General features: G+C 46.2%; 1 protein-coding gene across 1 annotated transcript in view; it reads left to right on the top strand.

Moving 5' to 3' along the window:
* Window positions 1-11,780, top strand: part of MGARP (mitochondria localized glutamic acid rich protein) — a 33,466-nt gene extending 21,686 nt beyond the window's left edge. The window contains exons 6-8 of the mRNA XM_069978618.1: window positions 6,565-6,738; window positions 9,587-9,641; window positions 11,588-11,780. Coding sequence (XP_069834719.1) covers window positions 6,565-6,738; window positions 9,587-9,639 — 227 coding nt within the window. The 3' untranslated portion in view covers window positions 9,640-9,641; window positions 11,588-11,780. The remainder of the gene's footprint in view (window positions 1-6,564; window positions 6,739-9,586; window positions 9,642-11,587) is intronic.
* The last annotated feature ends 13,849 nt before the right edge of the window (window positions 11,781-25,629 follow it).

Below are 25,629 nucleotides of genomic sequence, written 5' to 3'. Positions count from 1 at the left end.
GTTAGAATAAGCCCTTGCTTTAAAGGGGTACTCTTTTCTTTCATACCAACTGGTTTCAGAAAGTTATATAGATTTTTTAATTTACTTCTATTTAAAAATCTCCAGTCTTCAAGTACTTATCAGCTGCTGTATGTCCTGCAGGAAGTGGTGTATTCTCTCCAGTCTGACACAGTGCTCTCTGCTGCCACCTCTGTCCATGTCAGGAACTGTCCAGAGCAGCAGCAAATCCCCATAGAAAACCTCTCCTGCTCTGGACAGTTCCTGACATGGACAGAGATGGCAGCAGAAAACACTGTCTTAGAGTGGAAAAAAATACACCACTTCCTGCAGTGTATACAGCAGCTGATAAGTACTTTTTTTTTTTTTTTTTAAAGTAAATTAGAAATTTCTGGAGCTTTCTGGCACCATTTGATTTGAAAGAATTTTTTTTAATGGTGAACTATTCCTTTTAATGTATTTAAAACAGCAACAACTCTAAAACATTTACTTACAGATCTATTTCTGCATGCAGATAAAATAGAAAACTTTCCTAAAACTGCCCCCATTTCAGTACACACGTCTCACCGACCCTTAAAGGCAGTTTTCGTAATGAAGCTTTTACTTCTGACAAACACGGTGCAGGAAAATTCCACCGGATTTACAGAACCTATCCCATTATGTCAGCCTCACCTCTCTTCCCTGTGTCAGCGTTTGGACATGACAACGTGCATTAGTTACAGCTCTCTCACTGGCAGCCTGACAGCTCCGAGCACATTGTCTGGGGGAATTGGTGTGTGCCAAATCCTCAGCTACCATTGCACCAAATACCACTTGTACAGATTCTGTTTGTAATGTTTATTACATATACAGATTGTGTTCTTTTATATTCTATAGTGACCTGTAAAGTGTTTTTAAAGGGGTATTCCTATCTAATTAAGCAATATAATTATACTGTACATATAAGATAGGTATATGTCTGTGCTCTCAGTTTCCAGATCACAAGACATCTATACTTACCACACTGCTTGTGATCTGGCATATGGTTCTCTGTCCTGCGGCTGTCGCTGTATCTTCTGGCCCCACCTCCTCCAGAATGATTGACCGCCAAAGAAGGCGGGGCCTGAAAATACAGTCAGCATGAGGACTAGAGAGCCACCTACCAGATCCAAAGCAGGAAGGTAAGTATAGATTTCTGTTAATCTGGAAACTGACGGCATGAATATATACATATCTGTGCTGTCAGTTTGCATGGCTGCATGAACGATACAAGGATTGTTCATGCGGCCCATCTGCTCAATTTCTAAATCGTCTAAGGGCAGTGCAAATGAGCTAGTCATCTCACTTATCATTGTTTGTTTGCAGCCCCCCACGGCCGAGAAATCTGTGTGTGTAAAAGGACCCTTAGAGTCCATTCAGACATACAGGATCTGCAGCCGATATCAATGTAGGTAAATGACTAAAGGACAGCATCAAATCTGCTGCAGATCCTGTACATGTTAATGGACCCCTAATAGTAATCAGATCTGAAAACACTCGAGCCGTCCGTGTTTCACATCTAAATACTATGGGGGAGATTTATCAAACATGGTGTAAAGTGAAACTGGCCCAGTCGCCCTCGGCAACCAATCAGATTCCACCTCTCATTCCTCACAGACTTTTTGGAAAATGAAAGATGGAATCTGATTGGTTGCCGGGGGCGACTGGGCCAGTTTCACTTTACACCATGTTTGATAAATTGACCCCTGTGTCTTTTGAATAATTTTTTTTTTATTAGGCCTTAGGCAGTATGCCGACGTCCGTGATACTCAGTCCACAAACTGACTTTATACCAAGGGCTGCACTCTTCACCTCTTATGGAACTCTCGGCATCATAATTTATATATTTCCTTGCAAAGACAGCACCCCCCCTGCCCTCAGGATGTGTCTGGTTTTAAAATTCAGCTTCATTCACTGTAAGGGTATGTTCACACTGAGTAAAGCAGTTGGAATTCCGTGGTGGAACTTTCCGCCGCGGAATCCCGACTGTCTTAGTGTCCCATAGCACATCTATGGGAGAGTGCGCGCTCCTAAGCAGTCGCCGCTCTGTCACTTCCCTGAGCGGAGAGCGGCGGCAGCAGAGGAGCGCGCACCCTCTCATTCACTCACAGCGGCACACAGCACAGCAGGATGCCGCGGCACCGTTTACCGCCAGTGTGAACATACCCTAAAGGCCCTGTGACACGGAGTGTTAATCAGCCGAATTGTTCTGTGTAATAGAGAGACCAATCAGCTGATCGTTTATTTAGGTCCAGATCTAAAATTGTTGGGCCGACGGCTGATGATTGTAGTATGAGACAATAAAGTATTAACTCCCCTTACCACGTTCCCTGGTGTCTGCAGCTCTGACGTCTGTTCGGGTCTCTGCACTGACAGGCCATGGCCAGTGATTGGCTGAGCAGCTGGCGGCTGGAACAGAAGGCAGAGCTGCAGACACCGGGGAACGTGGTAAGGCGAGTTAATACTTTATTAATTTAAGACTTTATTTAGGGTTTTTTTTCAAAATATCTTAACAATTAGAAAAAAATTCAGCCGAACACATAAGTTTGTTGCTTCACCAGAAATACGAAAATGTACCATAGAGAGACAAGAGCGCGGTTATTCCATATCCGGATGTACGAAGGAAAGGTGCAGCACAGCTTAGGCAGCCAGCACAGACTGCTTCTAGGATCCATATGCGGAGTAGTGTTCCAGCCAGATAACAAGACAAGACAATCATTCACAGCCACATCCATAAATACTTTATTAATTTTACACTAAAGGCAAGGGCTGCACAGACATCACTAATGATTCATAAAAAACAAGTTATACTCACCGGTGCCCGTGCCCGTGCAGAGCCGCATCCTGCTTCCAGACCCCACCAGCCCTCTTCTGAGCTAGATAGTGACCCAGCTGGCGGATACCCTGCCCAGCCAGTCAGTGATTGGGGTGGAACACCACTGCTGTCACTGATTGGCTGAGCAGGCTAAATCCCACCTGACTGTAATGTGGATCCCAGGTTGTGAAGAACCGAGGAGAAGATAACAGCTGGCAGCGCCTGGAAGCTCTGTGATCTGGCGCAGCACGGGCAATGGGAGCGTTAAGCATAGTGTCTTTTTTATTTTCCCCCCACCCCCAAGTGCCCGTAATGATTTTTTATCCCCCGACCGGAATTCTCCTTTGATTGCTGCAATAAACTGATCAATTATTGCAATTACATGATGCAGTCACATTGGATTTTCATTGCGTTACTGCATGTGTGCACACGGCCTTATCAAACTGAGCTGCATATTTCACTTTTATTAGTATTTTTTTTGTAGTTGCAAATTGCATCCCCCTACTGTTGGTGTATATAGCATGTGTATATAAAGGACAGGGCCAGAATCTGTATATTGGGCTGCTTCTGGAGCTGTCCAGCATAATATGAAGAGGGGCCAGGGAAACGCTCAGTACAGGGATCTCGTCTCCTTACTGTGGCTGCAGCCGGGAGATCAGACAGTATTCTTCTCAGCCATGTAAGCTGCATAAAACAGCAGATGTTCCATTCCTCCCCCGGGCTGTGTATACAGGGATCAGCGGGATCAGTGGCTCAGAGGGGATGGCAGATTCCCTATGACTCCATTTCTTTCACTTATCCAAGTCTTTGAGTTAACCAATAAAAGGCATCATAACTCATAGTAGTATTATTATTATTTTTTTTTTTTTTTAGCAATAATATATAGCTGGTTATCTCAGTAACATTTCCATTCCATTGTATGATCACTGACACTTACATCTGATCTGAAGTCTTGGGAGTTTGTGTGTTGCCTGAAGGGGCAGAAGCATCTGGTTCCTGGATGAACTGGAATGGCAGCTATGAAAGGGTTCAGGTCCAGGACAGACGGGATTAGACTATAGGGAGGTAACATGTTAAAGCAGAGAGCTGAATAAGTAGAAGTGAATTAAAGGGGTATTCCACTCAAACATAACTCTTGTTATGTTGCTGCCCATGGTGAGACTAACCATTCCTTCTATACTTGTTATTATCTATTCCGCCTCCTTCCCCCAGTTCTCAGCTGCTGCTTTCTGCTGGAGACACAAAAATTTGTGCGTGAGCTTTTCTCTCTGTCTCCCCTCCTCCCCCCTCCCTTTTCAAGTCCCTGACTGGCTGTATCTGCAACATTGTAATTTCCTTGTAATGCTGGAGGGGGTAATCTGAGGTCAAGTTGTGGATGAACTCACTGGGGGGTATTTATGAAGACAAGTACGCCAGTCTTATATTAGACCCCGCCCCCTTTTCCCTGGCAGGATTCACTAAGAGGTGCACGCCTCTTAGTGCATCCGGTTGGCCGAGCGCCCGAACCTACGTCAGGTGTAGATTTGGATTATGATTTACGCCTTCAAGCAGGCGTAAATCATGATAAATGAGGCGCGGGAGGAGGCCTCCTCCCCGCCTCGTCATGCCCCCCCCCCCCCAAGCTCCCCCAGCCCTCCCATCGGGGGAGCGGGGCATGCGGGAGGCGTACACCAGGGAGAATGGGCGAATCTGCACCTTCTCCTTGGCGTACGCCTTGGGCGGACGCTTCGTAAATGTCTCTCACTGTGTTTTACCCTCCCAGCATTACAAAGAAGCTGCAAAGTTGCAGATACAGTCAGTCAGGGACTTGTTTACATCAGCCGTCTCAGAAGAGAGGGGGAGACGGAGAGAAAGGCTCATACACAGATTTTTGTGTTTTGTGTCTTCAGCAGAAAGCAGCAGCTGAGAACTGGGGGAAGGAGACTGAACAGATAAGAAAAAGTATGGAAGGAATTGTTAGTCTCACCATGGGCAGCAACATATCAAAAATTATGTTTGAGTGGAATACCCCTTTAAGAAGTGGTGGAAAGCAGATGGGACAAAAGTCGCATATACAGGTGCACAAACCAGAGAACCAGAGGCTATGTTCTCACTCTGTAAGAGACCGGCCGTTCCGTGACCCCGGCCGGGTCACGGAATGGCCGGTCTCTGCACAGATCATCCCGGCCTGTACTGCAGTATCGGGCAGATGATCTTTATGGCCGTGGTGTTCTGATGTGAACTCCCCATAGGACACAATGAAGCAAGCGGCTGAAGCCGCTCGCTCCATTGTGTGAACTGACATGTCAGTTATTTGTGGCTCCGTCTGGGATCCCGGCCGGAGCGTATACGATGTGTATACACTCCGGCCGGGATCCCATAGAACAATAGGCTATGTTCCCCTCCGCACAAAGTACGTCCGTTGTTGCCGATGGCAACAACGGCCGTACTTTTACGTAGTGTGAACATAGCCTTATACTGTAAAATTTAGAGATGCCTGGGGCTTTGTGCGCATAGTAAAAATATCAAAATGCACCTGTCACACCAATACCACAATTACAGCAAAAATGTGGGGGGAAAAAGCGTGAACACATCATCACCTCAAATATTCAGTGATCGCGCCACGTATTGAGGTGCACAAGCCATTACAGGTATAAAACGTTTTAGATGCTCATAATCCAATCAAAACACCATAAACACAAACATATCTGAGCATAGCTACCTCCTATATGGTTAGTATAAATGGCCACATAAATGCTGTAGCAATAGGGATATTGTATAATGTCACAGTCCTGTAGTTTAGCCAGAATTTTAAGATGAATGAAAGAATTACACTGAATTCCTTTTTAGCCATACTGACTACTACATCCGCACTGAAATGATTTTCTATCGCTACATTTCCTCTGAAGCCTCTGGCTTTGCAGAGAGAGACAGAGAGGTAGGAGGACATTTTCTACTCTCCATAAAACCCCTTTAAAAGGAAACTCCGCAAAAATATTTTTTCTTTTCAACTGGTTTCAGAAAGTTATATAGATTTGTAATTTACTTCTATTTAAAAATCTCCATTGTTCCAGTACTTATCAGCTGCTGTATGTCCTGCACGAGGTGGTGTATTCTCCTATTCTCTCCAGTCTGGCACAGTGCTCTCTGCTGCCACCTCTGTCCATGTCAGGAACTGTCCAGAGCAGGAGACGTTTTTTATGGGGATTTGCTGCTGTTCTGGACAGTTCCTGACATGGACAGAGATGGCAGCAGAGAGCACTGTGTCACACTGGAAAGAATACACCACTTCCTGCAGGACATACAGCAGCTGATAAGTACTAAAAGACTTCAGATTTTTAAATAGAAGTAAATTATACATTTGTATAACTTTCTAAAACCAGTTGATTTGAAAGAAAAAGATTTTCGCTGGAGTAAAAGTAAGGATATGTCTATATCATCAACCCCTTTTTTTTCCTCTATTGCATCTAAAATAAAAAAAAAACAAAAAATGAGGAAATGGTCTTTATCTAAAATTGTCTTTCGTTTTGTGAATACGGCTTCCATACAGACTTTTATGGCTCTAGACGACTAAAACAGAGTAGCATTATATATATATATATATATATATATATATATATATATATATATATAGGCAGAGATACAGTTTATACAACAGACAATACAGTATAACAACATGACCTTACTAGTCAGCTATGAATAACATAGTAAATCCCATTAAATGTATATATATATATATTCGTGTATCTGTCCAGTGGAAGCTGAGAATATTGAACCTGTTGGAGAAACATTGGAAGAGACATCTCCTGTGCTGGAAGCAAGTTCAGAAGACATCACTGAGGAGCTGGCATCGGCAGCAGAAGACTGGCCTGAACTAACAGCCAGGAAACCAGAGGAGACTGAGGTGGATAGTGCGCCTGCAGCCCAAGGTAACGACACTCCCTGCAGTAGTCAGAGGACCCTAGGTCTAGTTTGTATTTTGTTTCTGACCCTTAAAGGGGAACTATCAGCAGGTTAGACAAATCCCTACTGCACAGGAGACGCAGAGGAGGATGATATGTCTCTTACCTTCCTCCTCGGCGCTGTTCCTGTGCCGTTAGTCGTTTGCTTCATGGTCCGGTGAGACCATTAGGAGCACCGCCCCACCCCCATAGCGCCGATCCCTTCACACGTACCACAGCTAATTTCACACTGCGACTTAGTAGCGAAATCCGCACATGCAGCTGCGAGCCGCGGGAGGTTATAAGGGACGGGTTACATCATTTTCATTCCGCTGCGGGTATGTAACCCCATTGAACTTCACACTACATGGATTCGCAGCAGATTTCGCTGCAAACCGGAACGGTGCGATTGCTGCATCGTTCTTGCAGCCATTAAAGTAATAATTCAGCAAAAAAAAAAATTCTTTTAAATCAACTGGTGCCAGAAATTTGTAATTTACTTCTATTAAAAATATCCAGTCTTCCGGTACCTATCAGCTGCTGTATGTCCTGCAGGATGTGGTGTATTTCTTCCAGTCTGGAGAGCAGGAAAAGTTTTCTATGGAAATTTGCTGCTGCTCTGGACAGTTCCTGACATGGACAGAGGTGGCAGCAGAGAGCACTGTGTCAGACTGGAAAGAATATATCACTTCCTGCAGGACATACAGCAGCTGATAAGTACTGGAAGACTCAAGATTTTTTTTAAATAGAAGTCAATTAGAAAATCTATATACCTTTCTGGCACCAGTTGATTTAAAAAAAATATTTTTTTTGTAAACAATCCCTTTAAAATTCATTGTTATTGGCCGCACATCTCTTTGTGATAATAAAAAAAAATTCCTTTCAACATCGCCATTGTCCCCTACCTTCACCGTCCGTTACAGAGCAGCTGCATGCAGGGCATGAAGACCATCACCTGCCGCAAATGTACCGCTGGTACATTTGCTTTAATGTAGACACCCTTAGGCTATGTTTCCACATTGTAGAAATGAGGGCAAATAACACAAAACAACGGCCATCATTTGCCCTTATTTTTACATTCTGGCAGCATAGCCTTAAAGGGGTTATCCAGCACTACAAAAACATGGCCACTTTCCCCCTACTGTTGTCTCCAGTTTGGGTGCAGGTTTTGAAACTCAGTTCCATTGAAGTAAATGGAGCTTAATTGCAAACTGCACCTGAACTGGAGACAACAGTAGGGGGAAAAGTGGCCATGTTTTTGTAGCGCTGGATAACCCCTTTAAGAACATTTGTCCTATACAGTGGCCTCTATCTCCTATGTACATTCTGGACAGCTATTCATTGTCGCTATTTGTGGGGGTCTTTAGCATCTGGACTCCCACTTATCAAAGTGTCTACCAAGAATACTTCTTATTTTACATTGTACAGTATCAAACTTGGCAGAAGTACAGACACAGGTCCAGTAATATTACACTTAGGCTGCATTCACAAGTCCCGCGTTCTCTCCGTGAAACAAACATGATACGGACGGTGAACGCCTGTCCTGGACTCTTTAAATCTCCATGGCACTGTAGTGATAGAACCGAGTGGCTGCTTTATTACATTGCTGCAGGGATTGAAACTGTTTCCCCGCCCCCAGCATCATATTGCTACATCACACCGTGCGTGGAAACAGTCCAGAATAGGGATTCACTGTCCGTGTCGTCCGAGTTTCATGGAGAGAACACAGAACTTGCGAATGCAGCCTAAAGAGAAGTTCGGCGAAAATGATAATTTTTAAGTATTATATTGCCCCCCCAAAAGTTATACAAATCCCCAATATACACTTATTACAGGAAATGCTTATAAATTGCTTTTTTTCCCTGCAGTTACTACTGCATCAAGACTTCACTTATTGGATAACATGGTGATGTCACTTTCTGGATAACATGGTGATGTCACTTCCTGGATAACATGGTGATGTCACTTCCTGGATAACATGGTGATGTCACTTCCTGGATAAAAGGTGATGTCACTTCCTAGATAAAAATGGTGATGTCACTTCCTGGATAGCATGGTGATGTCACTTCCTGGATTGCATGGTGATGTCACTTCCTGGATAACATGGTGATGTCCCGACCCGACTCCCAGAGCTGTGCGGCTGTGGCTGCTGGAGAGGATGATGGCAGAGGAATGCTCAGTGTCCCACCAGTGCCGTGTCCCCCTGCCATCATCCTCTCCAGCAGCCACAGCCCGCACAGCTCTGGGAGTCGGGTCGGGACATCACCATGTTATCCAGGAAGTGAAATCACCATGTTATCCAGGAAGTGACATCACCATGTTCGCCAGGAAGTGACATCACCATGTTCGCCAGGAAGTGACATCACCATGTTATCCAGGAAGTGACATCACCATGTTATCCAGGAAGTGACATCACCATGTTATCCAGGAAGTGAAGCTTTGATGCAGTAGTAAGTGCGTCATTTCCTGTAATAAGTGTACATTGGTGATTTGTATAACTTTTGGGGGGCAATACAATACTTTAATAAAAAAATTTGCTGGACTTCTCCTTTAATGATCATGTCAATTATTTTGACCATTGTCCATAAACTTCAATGCAATTTTCATTTAAAACAACGGCCATTATATTGAGGGCCAAATAACACCACGTCTTTTATTTTATTTTTTGTACGAGTGGTAACAATGAAGGGGATGTATCTGTCTGTATACTTTATGTGTTGCGGCTTACTTATTATTTGCACGCATATCTTATTAAGGTTTCTTGAATATTTGTGGGGCGGCTGATTTAATACTATTGATTTTAAGCAATAATGTGAGTTTTTTTGTCTTCATTTAGAGGTTGAAGAGGCTGTAGATGTAGAAGCTGAACAATCATCCGCAAGCTCCTAAAGGTATATTCCCTTGTCTTCTTTCTCCAATCTCCATCTTTAGAGTAATCCCTGTGGAAACCTTTGGGCCCATGTTAGGAAATTTCCACAGTTTTTACTTTATTACTACATTGTTGGGTATAGGATTCAAGAAAGATTATTTTATACCCATTTGAGCACCTCATAACCGGGGACACGGAATCCCCCATATCTTTTTAGCAGCATAGTAGCAATACTTCTGCAGTGCAGCGCTGGTCAGTGCGCACTTCTTCTGAAGTACACATTATTGTAATACAAGCTTATATGTAAATTATTGTGATTTCCACTTTAAGGTCCTTGTTTTTATTAGAAGACTTAAAGCGACTCTGTATCCACCAACCCACCCCACCAAACCGCTAGTACCGTCCGCTTGATGAGAGTAAATCCTTACCCGTCGTGTTTTTAAAAAGTGCCCGGTATCTTGGTTATAGCAAAAAGTTATCTTTTAATCTGTAGCAGGAGAATCAAACTGGCGTGGCCTAGAGTGTCTGTGCCCCAGGTCTGTGACGCCTCTCCTTTCTCCCTGTCCTTCTCATCATTAGGAACTCCCCCAGGCAGGATTTCTATTTATCCCTCATCTAAACTGCACCTGTATCGCTATAGCACATGTGCAGTGTTTAGACAAGTGATAAATCTTGCCTGGGGGTGTTCCTAATGATGAGGAGGGCGGGAGGAAGAAAGGAGAGGCGTCACAGACCTGGGGCACAGACACTCAAAGCCATACCAGTTTAATCCTCCTGGTACAGATTAAAAGATAATTTTTAATAATGATAATAAAGATAATAATAATGTAACCAAGGAACCAGGTGCATTTTAAAAACACACGACTGGTAAGGATTTACTCTCATTAAACAGAAGGTACTAGCGGTTTGGTGGATACAGAGTCGCTTTAAAACCTGTCCTACTCACACAACCGATGTATTTGTTGCCATGTAAAAGCAGTCAGGCCTTATTCCCAAGTTCCGTGTTTCATGGATGACAAGGACGTGGGAGGCCTGCAGTGGAACACCCCCCCTTGCATGCCAGGATCTCCTGTATGAATATGCTCAGTGCTGTAATGACGGCTGTGTCAGTACACAAACCTCTGTGTCAGTACACTAGCGTGAACTTTTAAACTGTTTAGGAGCTCCCGGCATCTTAATTATTTATTATGCTGGGAGCTCCCAGGTCCGGTCCGCAGAACACCGTCCTAGAGTTCTGCAAACATGTGAATGACCCCTTACAGATAGAAGCCTAGTTATCTGATATCAACTTTGATAGTATTTCATAGGAATATTTGTTCAACCCAATCATTTAAAAAAATATTTTAAATGTAATAAAGGAAAAAAAAACGAAACGTAACCCCCCCCCCAGAACATCTCCTTATACAATAACTACAAAAACGCATCAATAAATGACATTTTTCTATGTGTGGTCTATGATAAATGACATTTTTCTACGTATGGTCTATGATAAATGACATTTTTCTATGTATAGTCTATGATAAATGACATTTTTCTATGTATGGTCTATGATAAATGACATTTTTCTATGTATGGTCTATGATAAATGACATTTTTCTACGTATGGTCTATGATAAATGACATTTTTCTACGTATGGTCTATGATAAATGACATTTTTCTATGTATGGTCTATGATAAATGACATTTTTCTATGTATGGTCTATGATAAATGACATTTTTCTATGTATGGTCTATGATAAATGACATTTTTCTATGTATGGTCTATGATAAATGACATTTTTCTATGTATGGTCTATGATAAATGACATTTTTCTATGTATGGTCTATGATAAATGACATTTTTCTACGTATGGTCTATGATAAATGACATTTTTCTATGTATAGTCTATGATAACGCTCAGATGTGGCTGCTTTCAGGACAATGCTTTGTTCTTTATTTTATTTTATAACTTCTTTTTTTCATGCAGATATAGAGAAGTCTTCAGCCATGTCCCGTATCTTCCTACACCAGCCTTAGAATTCCTGACATTTAAGAATTCCCAGATCCTGAAGAAATTCTGTTCCTGTTCATGAAACCACCAGACAGTGCTCACGTGTTATCCCGCAGAGTATCGCAGTTCTTTTTACAGTGTTTCTTAATGAAAGATATATCTGTGGTCAGTACCAATCCTTATTACTGGAAGGTGGCAGGAGATGTATGTACGCCTCCATCTATATCACTGGTGTCAGACTCAGGCCCTTCAGCTGTTACAAAGCTTTAGCTGTCCAGGCATGATGGGAATTGTAGTTTTACAACAGCTGAAGGGCCTGAGTTTGACACCCTTGATCTAGTGGTAAGATGCTGATTTCAGGGTGGGACTTAAAGGGTTGCTCCAGTGAAAATCTTTTTCTTTCAAATCAACTGGTTTCATAAAGTTCTATAGATTTGTGATATACTTCTATTTAAAAATCTCCAGTCTTCCCATACTCATCAGCTGCTGTATGTCCTGCAGGAAGTGGTGTATTCTTTCCAGTATAACACAGTGCTCTCTGCTGCCACCTCTGTCCATGTCAGGAACTGTCCAGAGCAGCAGCAAATCCCATAGAAAACCTCTCCTGCTCTGGACAGTTCCTGACATGGACAGAGGTGGCAGCAGAGAGCGCTGTGTCAGACTGGAAAGAATACACCACTTCCTGCAGGACATACAGCAGCTGACAAGTATGGGAAGACTGGAGATTTTTTAATAGAAGTAAATTACAAATCTGTATAACTTTCTGAAACCAGTCGATTTGAAAGAAAATGATTTTCGCCAGAGTACCCCTTTAAAATGAAATCTAATACTATGAAGATGTCTTGTTTTGACATCTTTATACATGCTAGATTTCATATATACCCCCTATCATTATCTAGAAGATACACATGCCCATTACTGGGACCTCCAAGTTTACTTAGAACAAACAGCGTGTGGAATATTATATACTGAAGTGGCCCCAAACCGGCCATATCTATGTATTACTGGTTACGTTGCAGACCAGGCTGCTCGGATACATAATTCTACATTTCTATTTAGGGATTTTGCCTGGTTTCTCATAAATCACAGATTTATCTAGACCAGTTCTACAATATGCTGCTATTGCTTGACAATCCATAAAGGTAAAAGGCCTCCATCATACCTATATCCATGTTCAGTGTGATTGTAGCTTATAGAGTTAATAATACACACGCCACCCATACTAATACCCAGTATAAAGTAATGAACGGGGGAGTGACAGACACTGGGAACTAAAGGTTCTGTCTGATAATGTGAAGATGACCCCCGGAGGGCGCTGTTCACCGATACAATAAATTTATTGTGGAGAATTCTGTGCTATTCCCCAGTTGGTTGCCACAACGCCAGGATTAACACAGCCTAAAGTTTTTTTTTTTTTTTTTTTTTTACCGTGTAATATACTTACTGTTTAAGGTAACTATCAATAGTACAAGCGATTTTAAGAAACTCTGTAATAGGTTTTATTAAGAAAAAAAGTTTCCTTCTGTACTCAAAAAGCTGTTTTCCTACCTCCCCCCCCCCCTCACTTCAGAAGAAGCAGGATTTCTGTGTCCATTATGGTCTATGGAGAGGGGAGGGGCTTAGGAGGATGAGTGAGCAGGGAGAGGAGAAAAGGCAGCCCTGCACAGCACATCATCCTGCATTCTTCTCTCACCAAGCTCCCAGATAAGCACTGACCCTTCTGACCTCTGAATCCAGCTTTTTATGTGCCCAGACAGTCTCCAAACTGTACAGCTGCTTCTCTGCTCTTCCTGCTCACTCATCCCCCTCAGCCTCTCCCCCCTCCATAGGTTATAATGGACACAGCAAACCTGTCTTCACTTTGCTTCTCTGAATATGACTTTGCCTATTGATGCACAGATAAGAAATGGACTGCAGGGGTCGAGGGGTTGGAGGCTGCAAAACAGCTTTTTTCTAGTAAAGAAAGAGGCTTTTTTGCCTAATAGAAGCTATTACATAATTTCTTAAAATCACTTGTACTATTGATTTCTGCATGAAAAAATTAAAATGACAGTTAAATTTTAAAGGGATACTCCGGCGAAAACTGTCTAGAGCAGGAGAGGTTTTCTATAGGAGTTTGCTACTGCTGTGGACAGTTCCTGACATGGACAGAGGTGGCAGCAGAGAGCACTGTGTCAGACTGGAGAGAATACACCAATTCCTGCAGGACATACAGTAGCTGATAAGTACTGGAAAACTTGATATTTTTATATAGAAGTTAAATAGAAATTACAAATCTATATAACTTTATGAAACCAGTTGATTTGAAAGAAAAAGATTTTTGCCAGAGTATCCCTTTAAATCTTGTTCCCTTCCCATGCCAACACTACCGTTCACAATAGCAATGTGATGACAGGTTACAGTGGCAGCCAATCATTGGCTGCCACAGTGGCATCACTATATACGGCACATTGTGGAGGGTAAGCATGGTGTGGGAATCCAATCATTGCTTGGTGAACTCTTGCTCCTGAGGGTATTGGTTCTTCTTGTGAGTGATCGAGCTGGTGTCGGGAGTCTTACAGGCAATGCTCTCTGGGGACAAATATGCAAATTAGCGCTCCTCCATCTGCAGGTAGCTACCATTCAGCTTAGCGTTCTAACCATTAAAGAGCCTTAGGGTGCGTTCACACCTACAGGATCTGCAGCAGATTTGATGCTGTGTTCAGTTATTTAAATGAAATCTGCTGCAGAAAATCAGCTGCAGATCCTGTAGGTGTGAACGCACCATTAAAGGGATTATCCGGCGAAAATATTTTTCTTTCCGATCAACTGGTTTCAAAAAGTTATAGAGATTTGGAATTTACATCTATTTTAAAATCTCCAGTCTTCCCATACTTATCAGCTGCTGTATGTCCTGCAGGAAGTGGTATATTCTTTCCAGTCTGACACAGTGCTCTCTGCTGCCACCTCTGTCCATGTCAGGAACTGTTCAGAGCAGCAGCAAATCCCAATAGAAAACCTCTCCTGCTCTGGACAGTTCCTGACATGGACAGAGGTGGCAGCAGAGAGCACTGTGTCAGAATGGAAAGAATACACCACTTCCTGCAGGACATACGGCAGCTGATAAGTACTGGAAGACTGGAGATTTTTAAATAGAAGTAAATTACAAATCTTTATAACTTTCTAAAAGAAAAAGATTTTCGCTGGAGTACCCCTTTAAAACATGACTAGGATAGCAGCCAAACCAGAGATTCTCATTTGTAAACTGATGTTTCAGAACCCTAGCCCCTTCCTAGTACTGAGCAGGGGTCTAGCAGGCGGAGCTCCCTAACATAGAAGCAAGAGCTCCAAAATAGCTGGGCTGGAGGTAGATATACAGGCTTACCTCTAGATGGCGATAGAGGGACACTTTTTTTTAACGTTTTAGAGGAGAGCTGTTTTGCATAAAGTTTCAACCTGGTACACATGAGGCTGTATATATATATATATATATATATATATATATATATATATATATATATACACAGTATATACACACACACAATAGCTTTATGTACATACAAAGTTATTAAACTAATAGGTTAGTATAAGAGTTTAAAATAAAGAAGTTTACAAGCATTTTCTACATAAGATATCAATATGAATAAGTATTGATGCAGTTTGTTATACCTCCATATGACTGGTCGTGTGTGTAGAGACGTATGGCATATCCAGTATTTATTTTGTGTGCTGATTGATTCCCAGGAGATGGACGGAGTTGTTTTTCTAGGACTGATTGAAGAACTGAAGGAAGCAAACACTGTGCTAGGGGTTAAAGGGGTACTCCAGCGAAAATCGTTTTCTTTCAAATCAACTGATATGAGAAAGTTATATAGATTTGTAATTTACTTCTATTAAAAAATCTCGTCTTCCCATACTTATCAGCTGCTGTATGTCCTGCAGGAAAAGTTGTTTTATTTTCAGTCTGACACAGTGCTCTCTGCTGACATCTCTGGCCGAGACAGGAACTCTGCCTCGGTTTTCTACGAATCCCCATAGAAAACCTCTCCTGCTGTGGACAGTTCCTGACATGGACAGAGGTGGCAGCAGAGAGCACTGTGTCAGACTGGAAATAAAACAATACTCCCTGTAGGACATACAGCAGCTGGTAAGTACTGGAATGCTGGAGATTTTTTAATAGAAGTAAATTACAAATCTATATAACTTTCTGACCAGTTGATATGAAAGAAAGATTTTCGCTTGACAACCCCTTTAATTCCTTTTGGTCAATGCCAAGGTCAGGCAGACTATGTACATGATGCAACATTTGTGCTCTTCCAGTTACCGAACCGAACAAGGTGCTTATATAGTGGTCAACGCAGAATGGTTACATTGTTACACATACTCTGTCACTTGGCTCCATTGAGTATAGCTGGTCAACATTTTGCGCCGCGTCTAGTCTGTATATAAGATATAGAGATTGATGGTTGAATCGAAGATGCCATTCTTCAAGGGGTAGTTCACAATAAAAAAAAAACTTGTCCTAGCAAGTGCCAGACAGTTGTAATTTATTTCTATATATATATAAAAAAAATCTCTAGTCTTCCCGTACTTATCAGCTGCTGTATGTCCTGCAGGAAGTTGTGTATTCTTTCCAGTCTCTCTGCTGCCACCTCTGTCCATGTCAGGAACTGTCCAGAGCAGCAGCAAATCCCCATAGAAAACCTCTCCTGCTCTCCAGACTGGAAAGAATACACCACTTCCTGCAGGACATACAGCAGCTGATAAGTACTGAAAGATTTGAGATTTTTTAATAGAAGTAAATTACAAATCTATGGCACCAGATTTTTTATGAACAACCCCTTTGATGATTTCTCACTATCTTTCTACATTAGTTAGTGCATTGGGACGGCGTGTAGAATACTTTTTCTTATTTATCTGCCAGCGTTTTAGTTGTTTGTCTGTTTATTGATCTAAGGATGAATGTGGATCAGTCTGTTTCCTCGCATTTATATATTTGGAGTTGGCGCTTTCCTAATCTGGTTATATGCTGCAATTCTCTCTTACTGCCAGCGGGTGTCATCAGTGAGCCAAGCAATAGTATCAGCCACTGTGAATGGCCTTGTACAGTCACTCTCCTACCTCCCCAGACTGCGCTATCATTCCATTCTGATCACTACAGAGTCACACACCCCAGCTGTCTCATCCTATTAGACGCGGTAGGAAGGCTCCAGTGTCTGTGCTATATGTTACACTTGTCTTCTGTATAATTTACAGTATTTCCTTTACAAAACACAATGGACCTCAAGCTGGACAATAAATGCCTCTTTATCGACTGATCTGTGTCACCTGATTCTTTTTTAACAATTTGTTGTCTTGTATTGCAATATAAAATGTAGAAAGTACTGTATGCCTTAGTATGTTTGATACGTTGCTGCCCATGATGAGACTAACAATTCCTTCCATACTTGTTATTATCTATTCAGTCTCCTTCCCCCAGTTCTCAGCTGCTGCTTTCTGTTGAAAACACAAAAATCTGTGTGTGAGCCTTTCTCTCTGTCTCCTCCTCCTCCCTTCTGAGACAGCTGATATAAACAAGTCCCTGGCAGGCTTTAGCTGCAACATTGTAGCTTCTTTGCAATGCTGGGAGGGTCATTCTGAGGTCAAGTTTGTAATGAACTCACTGTGATTAATCCTCCCAGCATTACAAAGAAGCTACAATGTTGCAGATACAGCCTGTCAGGGACTTGTTTACATCAGCTGTCTCAGAAGGGAGGGGGAGGAGGGGGAGACAGAGAGAAGGGCTCACACACAGATTTTTATGTTTTCAGCAGAAAGCAGCAGCTGAGAACTGGGGGAAGGAGACTAAATAGATACTAATAAGTCTGGAAGGAATTGTTAGTCTGACCATGGGCAGCAACATATCAAAAGTGTTAAGCCGTAGTGTCTCAAGGCATCATTGAAGGAGAAGTGGCCAAAGGCTACCCAGGGACCAAGGTGGAACATCTAGTGATTAGAGATGAGCTGGGGGAAGCCTGACCTGTCTGGGGAACCGATTCTCCTGATGCTTCTATAGGGAAGAGTCTTCTCCAGGTCAGTACATGAAATACAGTGGGTAAAAAGAACAGATATCAGATCTTCAGCTCCAGCAGACCACCATGATCACCATATTAAGTGGTCCTTTCAGTCAACATCAAGCTTAGTTATAAGTACAAGGGAGATACCACAGTCAGGTATCCATCCACAGACAGCAGTTTCGGGGTGTTGCCCCTCATCAGTGCGGAGCAGGATTCTGGCCAGGTGGGAGCAATATATAGTAGACAACTCAAGCAAACGATCACTGATCTCAAGGAGACCAGCTAGGGAAGACACTGTAGGCTGCTAGTTAAAGTGCTCAGTGAAAAACTAGGTGCATTGCCCCCTGGGAAGCACAGATATGCAAATGAGCCAATTAACCAGAATATAGCCAGATATCCCTCCTGGGAAGTAAAGCCTTGTGGCTCCGGGAGGAGACCTGGAACCATGGCGACCCAGCTGATCCCATACTGATGATATTAGGCGGCTGTATTGTTCATACAGAGGCACAATAACTGGATTAATGATATTATTCAGGTAGTATGGACACTGTAACACCACCACCAGGCACACCTCCCCACACTGTAACACCACCACCAGGCACACCTCCCCACACTGTAACACCACCACCAGGCACACCTACCCACACTGTAACACCACCAGGCACACCTCCCCACACTGTAACACCACCACCAGGCACACCTACCCACACTGTAACACCACCACCAGGCACACCTACCCACACTGTAACACCACCAGGCACACCTCCCCACACTGTAACACCACCACCAGGCACACCTACCCACACTGTAACACCACCAGGCACACCTCCCCACACTGTAACACCACCACCAGGCACACCTACCCACACTGTAACACCACCATGCACACCTACCCACACTGTAACACCACCAGGCACACCTCCCCACACTGTAACACCACCACCAGGCACACCACCCCACACTGTAACACCACCACCAGGCACACCTCCCCACACTGTAACACCACCACCAGGCACACCTCCCCACACTGTAACACCACCACCAGGCACACCTCCCCACACTGTAACACCACCACCAGGCACACCTCCCCACACTGTAACACCACCACCAGACACACCGACCCACACTGTAACACCACCACCAGGCACACCTACCCACACTGTAACACCACCACCAGGCACACCTCCCCACACTGTAACACCACCACCAGGCACACCTCCCCACACTGTAACACCACCACCAGGCACACCTACCCACACTGTAACACCATCACCAGACACACCTACCCACACACCATCACCAGGCACACCTCCCCACACTGTAACACAACCACCAGGCACACCTCCCCACACTGTAACACAACCACCAGGCACACCTCCCCACACTGTAACACCACAGCCAGGCACACCCCCACACTGTAACACCAGTTACAGTGTACAGGGCAGGTGTGTCTAGTGGTGGTGGTGTTACAGTGTAGGGCGGTGTGTCTAGTGGTGGTGGTGTTACAGTGTACAAGGCAGGTGTGTCTAGTGGTGGTGGTGTTACAGTGTGGGGCGGTGTGTCTAGTGGTGGGGGTGTTACAGTGTACGGGGCAGGTGTGTGTAGTGGTGGGGGTGTTACAGTGTACGGGGCAGGTGTGTGTAGTGGTGGTGTTACAGTGTACAGGGCAGGTGTGTGTAGTGGTGGTGGTGTTACAGTGTACAGGGCAGGTGTGTCTAGTGGTGGTGGTGTTACAGTGTACAGGGCAGGTGTGTGTAGTGGTGGTGGTGTTACAGTGTACAGGGCAGGTGTGTCTAGTGGTGGTGGTGTTACAGTGTACGGGGCAGGTGTGTGTAGTAGTGGTGGTGTTACAGTGTACAGGGTCGGTGTGTCTAGTGGTGGTGGTGATACAGTGTACAGGGCAGGTGTGTCTAGTGGTGGTGGTGTTACAGTGTACAGGGCAGGTGTGTCTAGTGGTGGTGGTGTTACAGTGTACAGGGTCGGTGTGTCTGATAAATACAGACCTGCCCTACGCTTTGTGAATAGTACAGTGACAGCCCAGACAACTTGAATAAGAGTATTAATCCAGTCATTTTTCCTCTGTATGAATAACTCAGCCGCCTACATGGCCGACAATGCTCCAGCTCATCGAGGTCGCATCATTGGGGAACGGCTGCTGGAGACTGGGGACCTCAAATAGAGCGACCTGCACTCCAGACCGGAATCCCACAGAAAACCTATAAGATCCGCTAAGTCGCCATGTAGAGGCTCGTAACCCTTTACGCCAGAACCTCAATGATCTGAGGGCCGCCCTTTAAGAAAAGTGGGATACCATGCCTCAGCCGGACAATAAGTCGTCTTGTGAACAGCATGAAACGTCGTTGTCGTCGTCATTGATGCTGAAGGGCACGTGACCCCTTTAACACTGTAATCGGTGTAGCCAGTTGCAGCAAGGAAGGCCCCCTGCTGGTATTAAGGGGCACAGGGGTAAACCTGCACCTATAAGCCTCCCTGGGAAGGGGCATTTGCTGAAAGGACTAGTTCTATAAAATACATTGCATCACTGCAGTAATAAGAACAGGAACCCCTGGAAGGAGCATAGAGAATACTACAGGGGGCGCTAGATGTGGGGCACACCACTGGGCCTGCTTTATTCCCTAAAGGCCCTATTATACGAAGCCATTACAGACGACATTTGCTTTGTGTAATAAAAGGCAACGATCAGCCAACATGGACAATGTCACCTGATTGCTGTCTTTCAACATGTTGAAAGACAAATGACCCCGATAAGCAATGATCTGTATTCGTGTAATAGGCAGCAGACCACTGCTATCTCTTATGGGAATGATCTAAAGATCGTCCCGGCAGCCCCTTCCACAGCATAAGAGAGGGGGGACATGAGGAGCAGTGTATCTTAGAGAGGGGGAATGGGGGGCATACAAGATAGGGGGCATAGGAAGCAGTGTGTATGAGTATGTACAGTGGCTGTAATTGTGTGATAGACTCTGCATCCGCAGCTATAGGGTTAGGCTCCTAGACATGAGTGGTAGACGCCGCACCAGTGAGGGTAGCAGAAGGATTTTTTAGCAGCCAATTCTTCTTCAGCGGCTCTCCCCTGGTGGTACTCCTTCCAAGTTTCTTCCCAGTCCATAGTCCAGTTGCACTGGGTTGCGTGGACGGGTCACTGCCGCAGCCCATTTTTCTCGATCTTGCCATAACAGATCTCGATCTCTCCTGAACATGGCTTTTACCAGAGCCAGATCAACTCTCTTTCCATCTCAGCTACTGTTACCTGCCGGGCAAGGGGGCTACTGACCTGCCAGATCAGGGCCTGGGTTGTCATCCTCCTTCTCCACCACCACATGATGGAAAGGCACTGGTGGGGTGTCATAATAAGGTGGTACTGTAGCTCGTGCAGGGTTTGTGTCTTGTCACTGAAGAGCCACTGAGGTAGTGTTGGTGAGGGTGGAGGCCTAGCCTCTGTGTACCTTCTGCGGCAGCCGCCGGTGGTGAATCCGATGCTCCGGGCACTGGAGCAGGCCTACAGCTTCCTCCGCCTCCTCGGAGACTGAGCTCATACATGGTTCCCTCATCATCGTCTGGACCAGGGACCCGTAGCAGCTGGGGCAGTCCGCTCACCGGGAGGCGAAGCAGCACCACTGGACCGTTGGCCGCAGGGTTCGGGCCTACACTAATGGCTGGGTGAAGCTCTGAGGGCAAGCGAGCCAGGATCCCCACGATATCCGCCAGGGCTTTGGCCCAGCGGGGCGAATTCTCAGCAATCTTTGCAGACAAAGTCCCACAGTTGGCAGGGGCGCTCCCCCACTTCTGAACTTGCTATGGGGAGGTAGTTTAGCTGGATCAGGCTCTGTACAGCGGTCAGCTCTGCGGTACCGTGCCTGGGGTGAATCACACCGATGAAACAGCACACTTGCCTTTCTTTAGGCATTCTTCGCACTTGTACAAAAATAAAGTATGGAGATTGGCCCCCGCAACGACCGCGCAGTATTTCACCAAAAATGCACCTCACAAAAATTTGCATAAAACACCAAATTTTCACAGGAAACAGCAAAATAGTGTAGGGGCCCTTATGTATGTAGTGCAGTACTCTGCCAGGATTGTGGTGTAGATACGTGAAAGAAGAACTTCTACTCACGTTTATATATTGACTGGGCATATACGACTGCCTTCTGCCCCACCAGCTCGGAGACCACCAGGCCGAGTCCTAGGTCTCTGTCTTTAGGTCGAGATCCCACTGAAGATTTCCCCAAGTGGACGAGCATCGTCAGTAAGATACGTCGGCACTAAGCAGCTTTGCCTTACTGGGGATCAGTCCCTCTGCCTCTCTTCTAGGGGGTGACTGTCTTGACATTTAAGAATGGCGTGACACCCAAGTTACTTTCTGAAGAGCATTAAAGTGACTCTGTACCGCTGTACCCCAAACCGCTTGTACCGTCGGATAGCTGCTTTAAATCCAAGATCTGTCCTGGGGTTCGTTCGGCAGGTGATGCAGTTATTGTCCTAAAAACAACTTTTAAACTTGCAGCCCTGTGTCAAATTGGCGTGGCCTAGAGTGTCTGTGCCCTAGGATTGCGACGCACCTTTTTCCTGTCGGATTCAGCAGTAGAAATGAGGCACGAGAGAATTTGTGGCATCGCCCAGGTTTTTGGTTAGGGTTTAGTTTCTTGGAGTAAGGCAGTAACCTTCTAGACAACATGGCGCTATTTCTCATCATTATGCAGGCACGGGGTTGTGTCCAGGAAAAAAAAAAAAATTCACTATAGTTTACAGAATGAACTATGACTTAGTATCCACACATTACAATCTGCATGAAAAACCCTCCAGTGTGTACAGGACCTTAGGCTGGGTGCACGCTGCGCTTGTGGTTGCATGTAATGAATACTTTCTCTACTGACAAAAAGGATAAAAACTACATTTAATATATTTAATATATTAGAAAAATGCGCCGTGTGGACCGTGCCCCATAGCAAATACTTGTATCCCCAATATACCATAGGGGTACACTGGCAAACCCCGCCCCAGAACAAGCCACACCCTGGTTAGCCACACTCTTATCTGCCTACATGCTTGACACTTATTATAAGGGTGGGTTCATACTGAGGAATTCTCGTGGACATGTCACTTCTTTCGGCGGATAGCGGAATACGCCGGCCAATAGAATGGTGTCTATGGAGCCGGCGAAAAGGCGCGCGGACAGCCAACAGAATTCGGCGGATATTATCCGCGAGAATTCCTCAGTATGAACCCACCGTAACTACAGAACTACAGAACTACAGAACTACAGAATTTGTGTAATTTTTGATGATGATGTAATGTAACCGGACAAAGCAGTGGTGCTGCCCCCCAGTATAGCCCTCTACTCCAGGCAGCAGCCCTCTCCTCCGGGCTGTAGTTCTCTCATCCCAGCAGAAGCTCTCGTCCCCGGCTGTAGCTCTCTTCTCCCGGCTGTAGCTCTCTTCCCCCGGCTGTAGCTCTCTTCCCCCGGCTGTTGCTGTCTCCTCCCGGCTGTAGCCCTCTCCTTTCGGCTGTAGCTCTCTCTTCCCCGGCTGTAGCTCTCTCCTCCCGGCTGTAGCTCTCTTCCCCCAGCTGTAGCCCTCTTTTCCCCCGGCTGTATGTCTCTTCCCCCGGCTGTAGCTGTCTCCTCCCGGCTGTAGCCCTCTTTTCCCCCGGCTGTATCTCTCTTCCCCCGTCTGTAGCCCTATTTTCCCTCGGCTGTAGCCCTCTCCTCTCGGCCGTAGCTCTCTCTTCCCCCGGCTGTAGCTCTCTTCTCCCGGCTGTAGCTCTCTCTTCCCCCGGCTGTAGCTCTCTCTTCCCCCGACTGTAGCCCTCTCCTCTCGGCCGTAGCTCTCTCTTCTCCTGGCTGTATCTCTCCTCCCGGCTGTATCTCTCTTCCACCGGCTGTAGCTGTCTCCTCCCGGCTGTATCTCTCTTCCACCGGCTGTATCTCTCTTCCCCCGGCTGTAGCTGTCTCCTCCCGGCTGTAGCTCTCTCTTCCCCCGACTGTATCTCTCTTCCCGGCTGTAGCTATCTCCTCTCTGCTGTATCTCTCTTCCCCGGCTGAAGCTGTCTCCTCCCGGTTGTATCTCTCTTCCCCCGGCTGTATCTCTCTTCCCCCGGCTGTAGCTCTCTCTTCCCCCGGCTGTAGCTCTCTCTTCCCCCGGCTGTAGCCCTCTCCTCTCGGCCGTAGCTCTCCCTTCCCGGCTGTATCTCTCTTCCCCCGGCTGTAGCTGTCTCCTCCCGGCTGTATCTCTCTTCCACCGGCTGTATCTCTCTTCCCCCGGCTGTAGCTGTCTCCTCCCGGCTGTATCTCTCTTCCCCTGGCTGTAGCTGTCTTCTCCCGGTTGTATCTCTTCCCCCGGCTGTAGCTCTCTCTTCCCCCGGCTGTATCTTTCCTCCCGGCTGTAGCCCTCTCCTCCTGGCTGTATCTCTCTTCCCCCGGCTGTATCTCTCCTCCCGGCTGTATCTCTCTCCTCCCGGCTGTATCTCTCCTCCCGGCTGTAGCCCTCTCCTCCTGGCTGTATCTCTCTTCCCCCGGCTGTATCTCTCCTCCCGGCTGTATCTCTCCCCCCGGCTGTATCTCTTCCCCCAGCTGTATCTCTCTTCCCCCGGCTGTATCTCTCCTCTCGGCTGTATCTCTCTTCCCTTGGCTGTATCTCTCCCCCCGGGCTGTATCTCTCTTCCCCCGGCTGTATCTCTCCTCCCGGCTGTATCTCTCTTCCCCTGGCTGTAGCTGTCTCCTCCCGGCTGTATCTCTCCTCCCGGGTGTATCTCTCCTCCCGGCTGTAGCTCTCTTCCCCCAGCTGTATCTCTCCTCCCGGCTGTATCTCTCCTCCCGGCTGTATCTCTTCCCCCGGCTGTATCTCTCTTCCCCCAGCTGTATCTCTCCTCCCGGCTGTATCTCTTCCCCCGGCTGTATCTCTCTTCCCCCGGCTGTATCTCTCTCCTCCCGGCTGTATCTCTCTCCTCCCGGCTGTATCTGTCTTCCCCCGGCTGTATCTCTCTCCTCCCGGCTGTATCTCTCTCCTCCCGGCTGAATCTGTATTCCCCTAGCCGTATCTCTCTTCCCCCGGCCGTAGCTGCCTCCTCCCGGCTGTAGCTCTCTCTCCTCTCGGCTGTATCTCTCCTCCCGGCTGTAGCTGTCTCCTCCTGGCTGTATCTCTCCTCCCGGCTGTAGCTGTCTCCTCCCGGCTGTATCTCTCTTCCCCCGGCTGTAGCTGTTTCCTCCCGGCTGTATCTCTCCTCCCGGCTGTATCTCTTCCCCCGGCTGTATCTCTTCCCCCGGCTGTATCTCTCCTCTTGGCTGTATCTCTCTTCCCCCGGCTGTATCTCTTCCCCCGGCTGTATCCCTCTTCCCCCGGCTGTATCTCTCTTCCCCCGGCTGTATCTCTCCTCCCGGCTGTATCTCTCTTCCCCCGACTGCATCTCTTCCCCCGGCTGTATCTCTCTTCCCCCGACTGCATCTCTTCCCCCGGCTGTATCTCTCTTCCCCCGGCTGTATCTCTCTTCCCCCGGCTGTATCTCTCTTCCCCCGACTGCATCTCTTCCCCCGGCTGTATCTCTCTTCCCCCGGCTGTATCTCTCCTCCCGGCTGTATCTCTCTTCCCCCGGCTGTATCTCTCCTCCCGGCTGTATCTCTCTTCCCCCGGCTGTATCTCTCCTCTCGGCTGTATCTCTCCTCCCGGCTGTATCTCTCTTCCCCCGGCTGTATCTCTCCTCTCAGCTGTATCTCTTCCCCCGGCTGTATCTCTCCTCCCGGCTGTATCTCTCTTCCCCCGGCTGTAGCTGTCTCCTCCCGGCTGTATCTCTCTTCCCCCGGCTGTAGCTGTCTCCTCCCGGCTGTATCTCTCTTCCCCCGGCTGTAGCTCTCTCTCCTCCCGGCTGTATCTCTCTCCCCCCGGCTGTAGCTGTCTCCTCCCGGCTGTATCTCTCCTCTCGGCTGTAGCTGTCTCCTCCCGGCTGTATCTCTCCTCTCGGCTGTATCTC

The sequence above is a fragment of the Dendropsophus ebraccatus genome, chromosome 7, assembly GCF_027789765.1.
Source record: "Dendropsophus ebraccatus isolate aDenEbr1 chromosome 7, aDenEbr1.pat, whole genome shotgun sequence".
Classification (NCBI taxonomy): Eukaryota; Metazoa; Chordata; class Amphibia; order Anura; family Hylidae; genus Dendropsophus; species Dendropsophus ebraccatus.
Note: the sequence above shows the minus strand (reverse complement) of the source record. Positions and strands in the feature narration are given on the sequence as shown.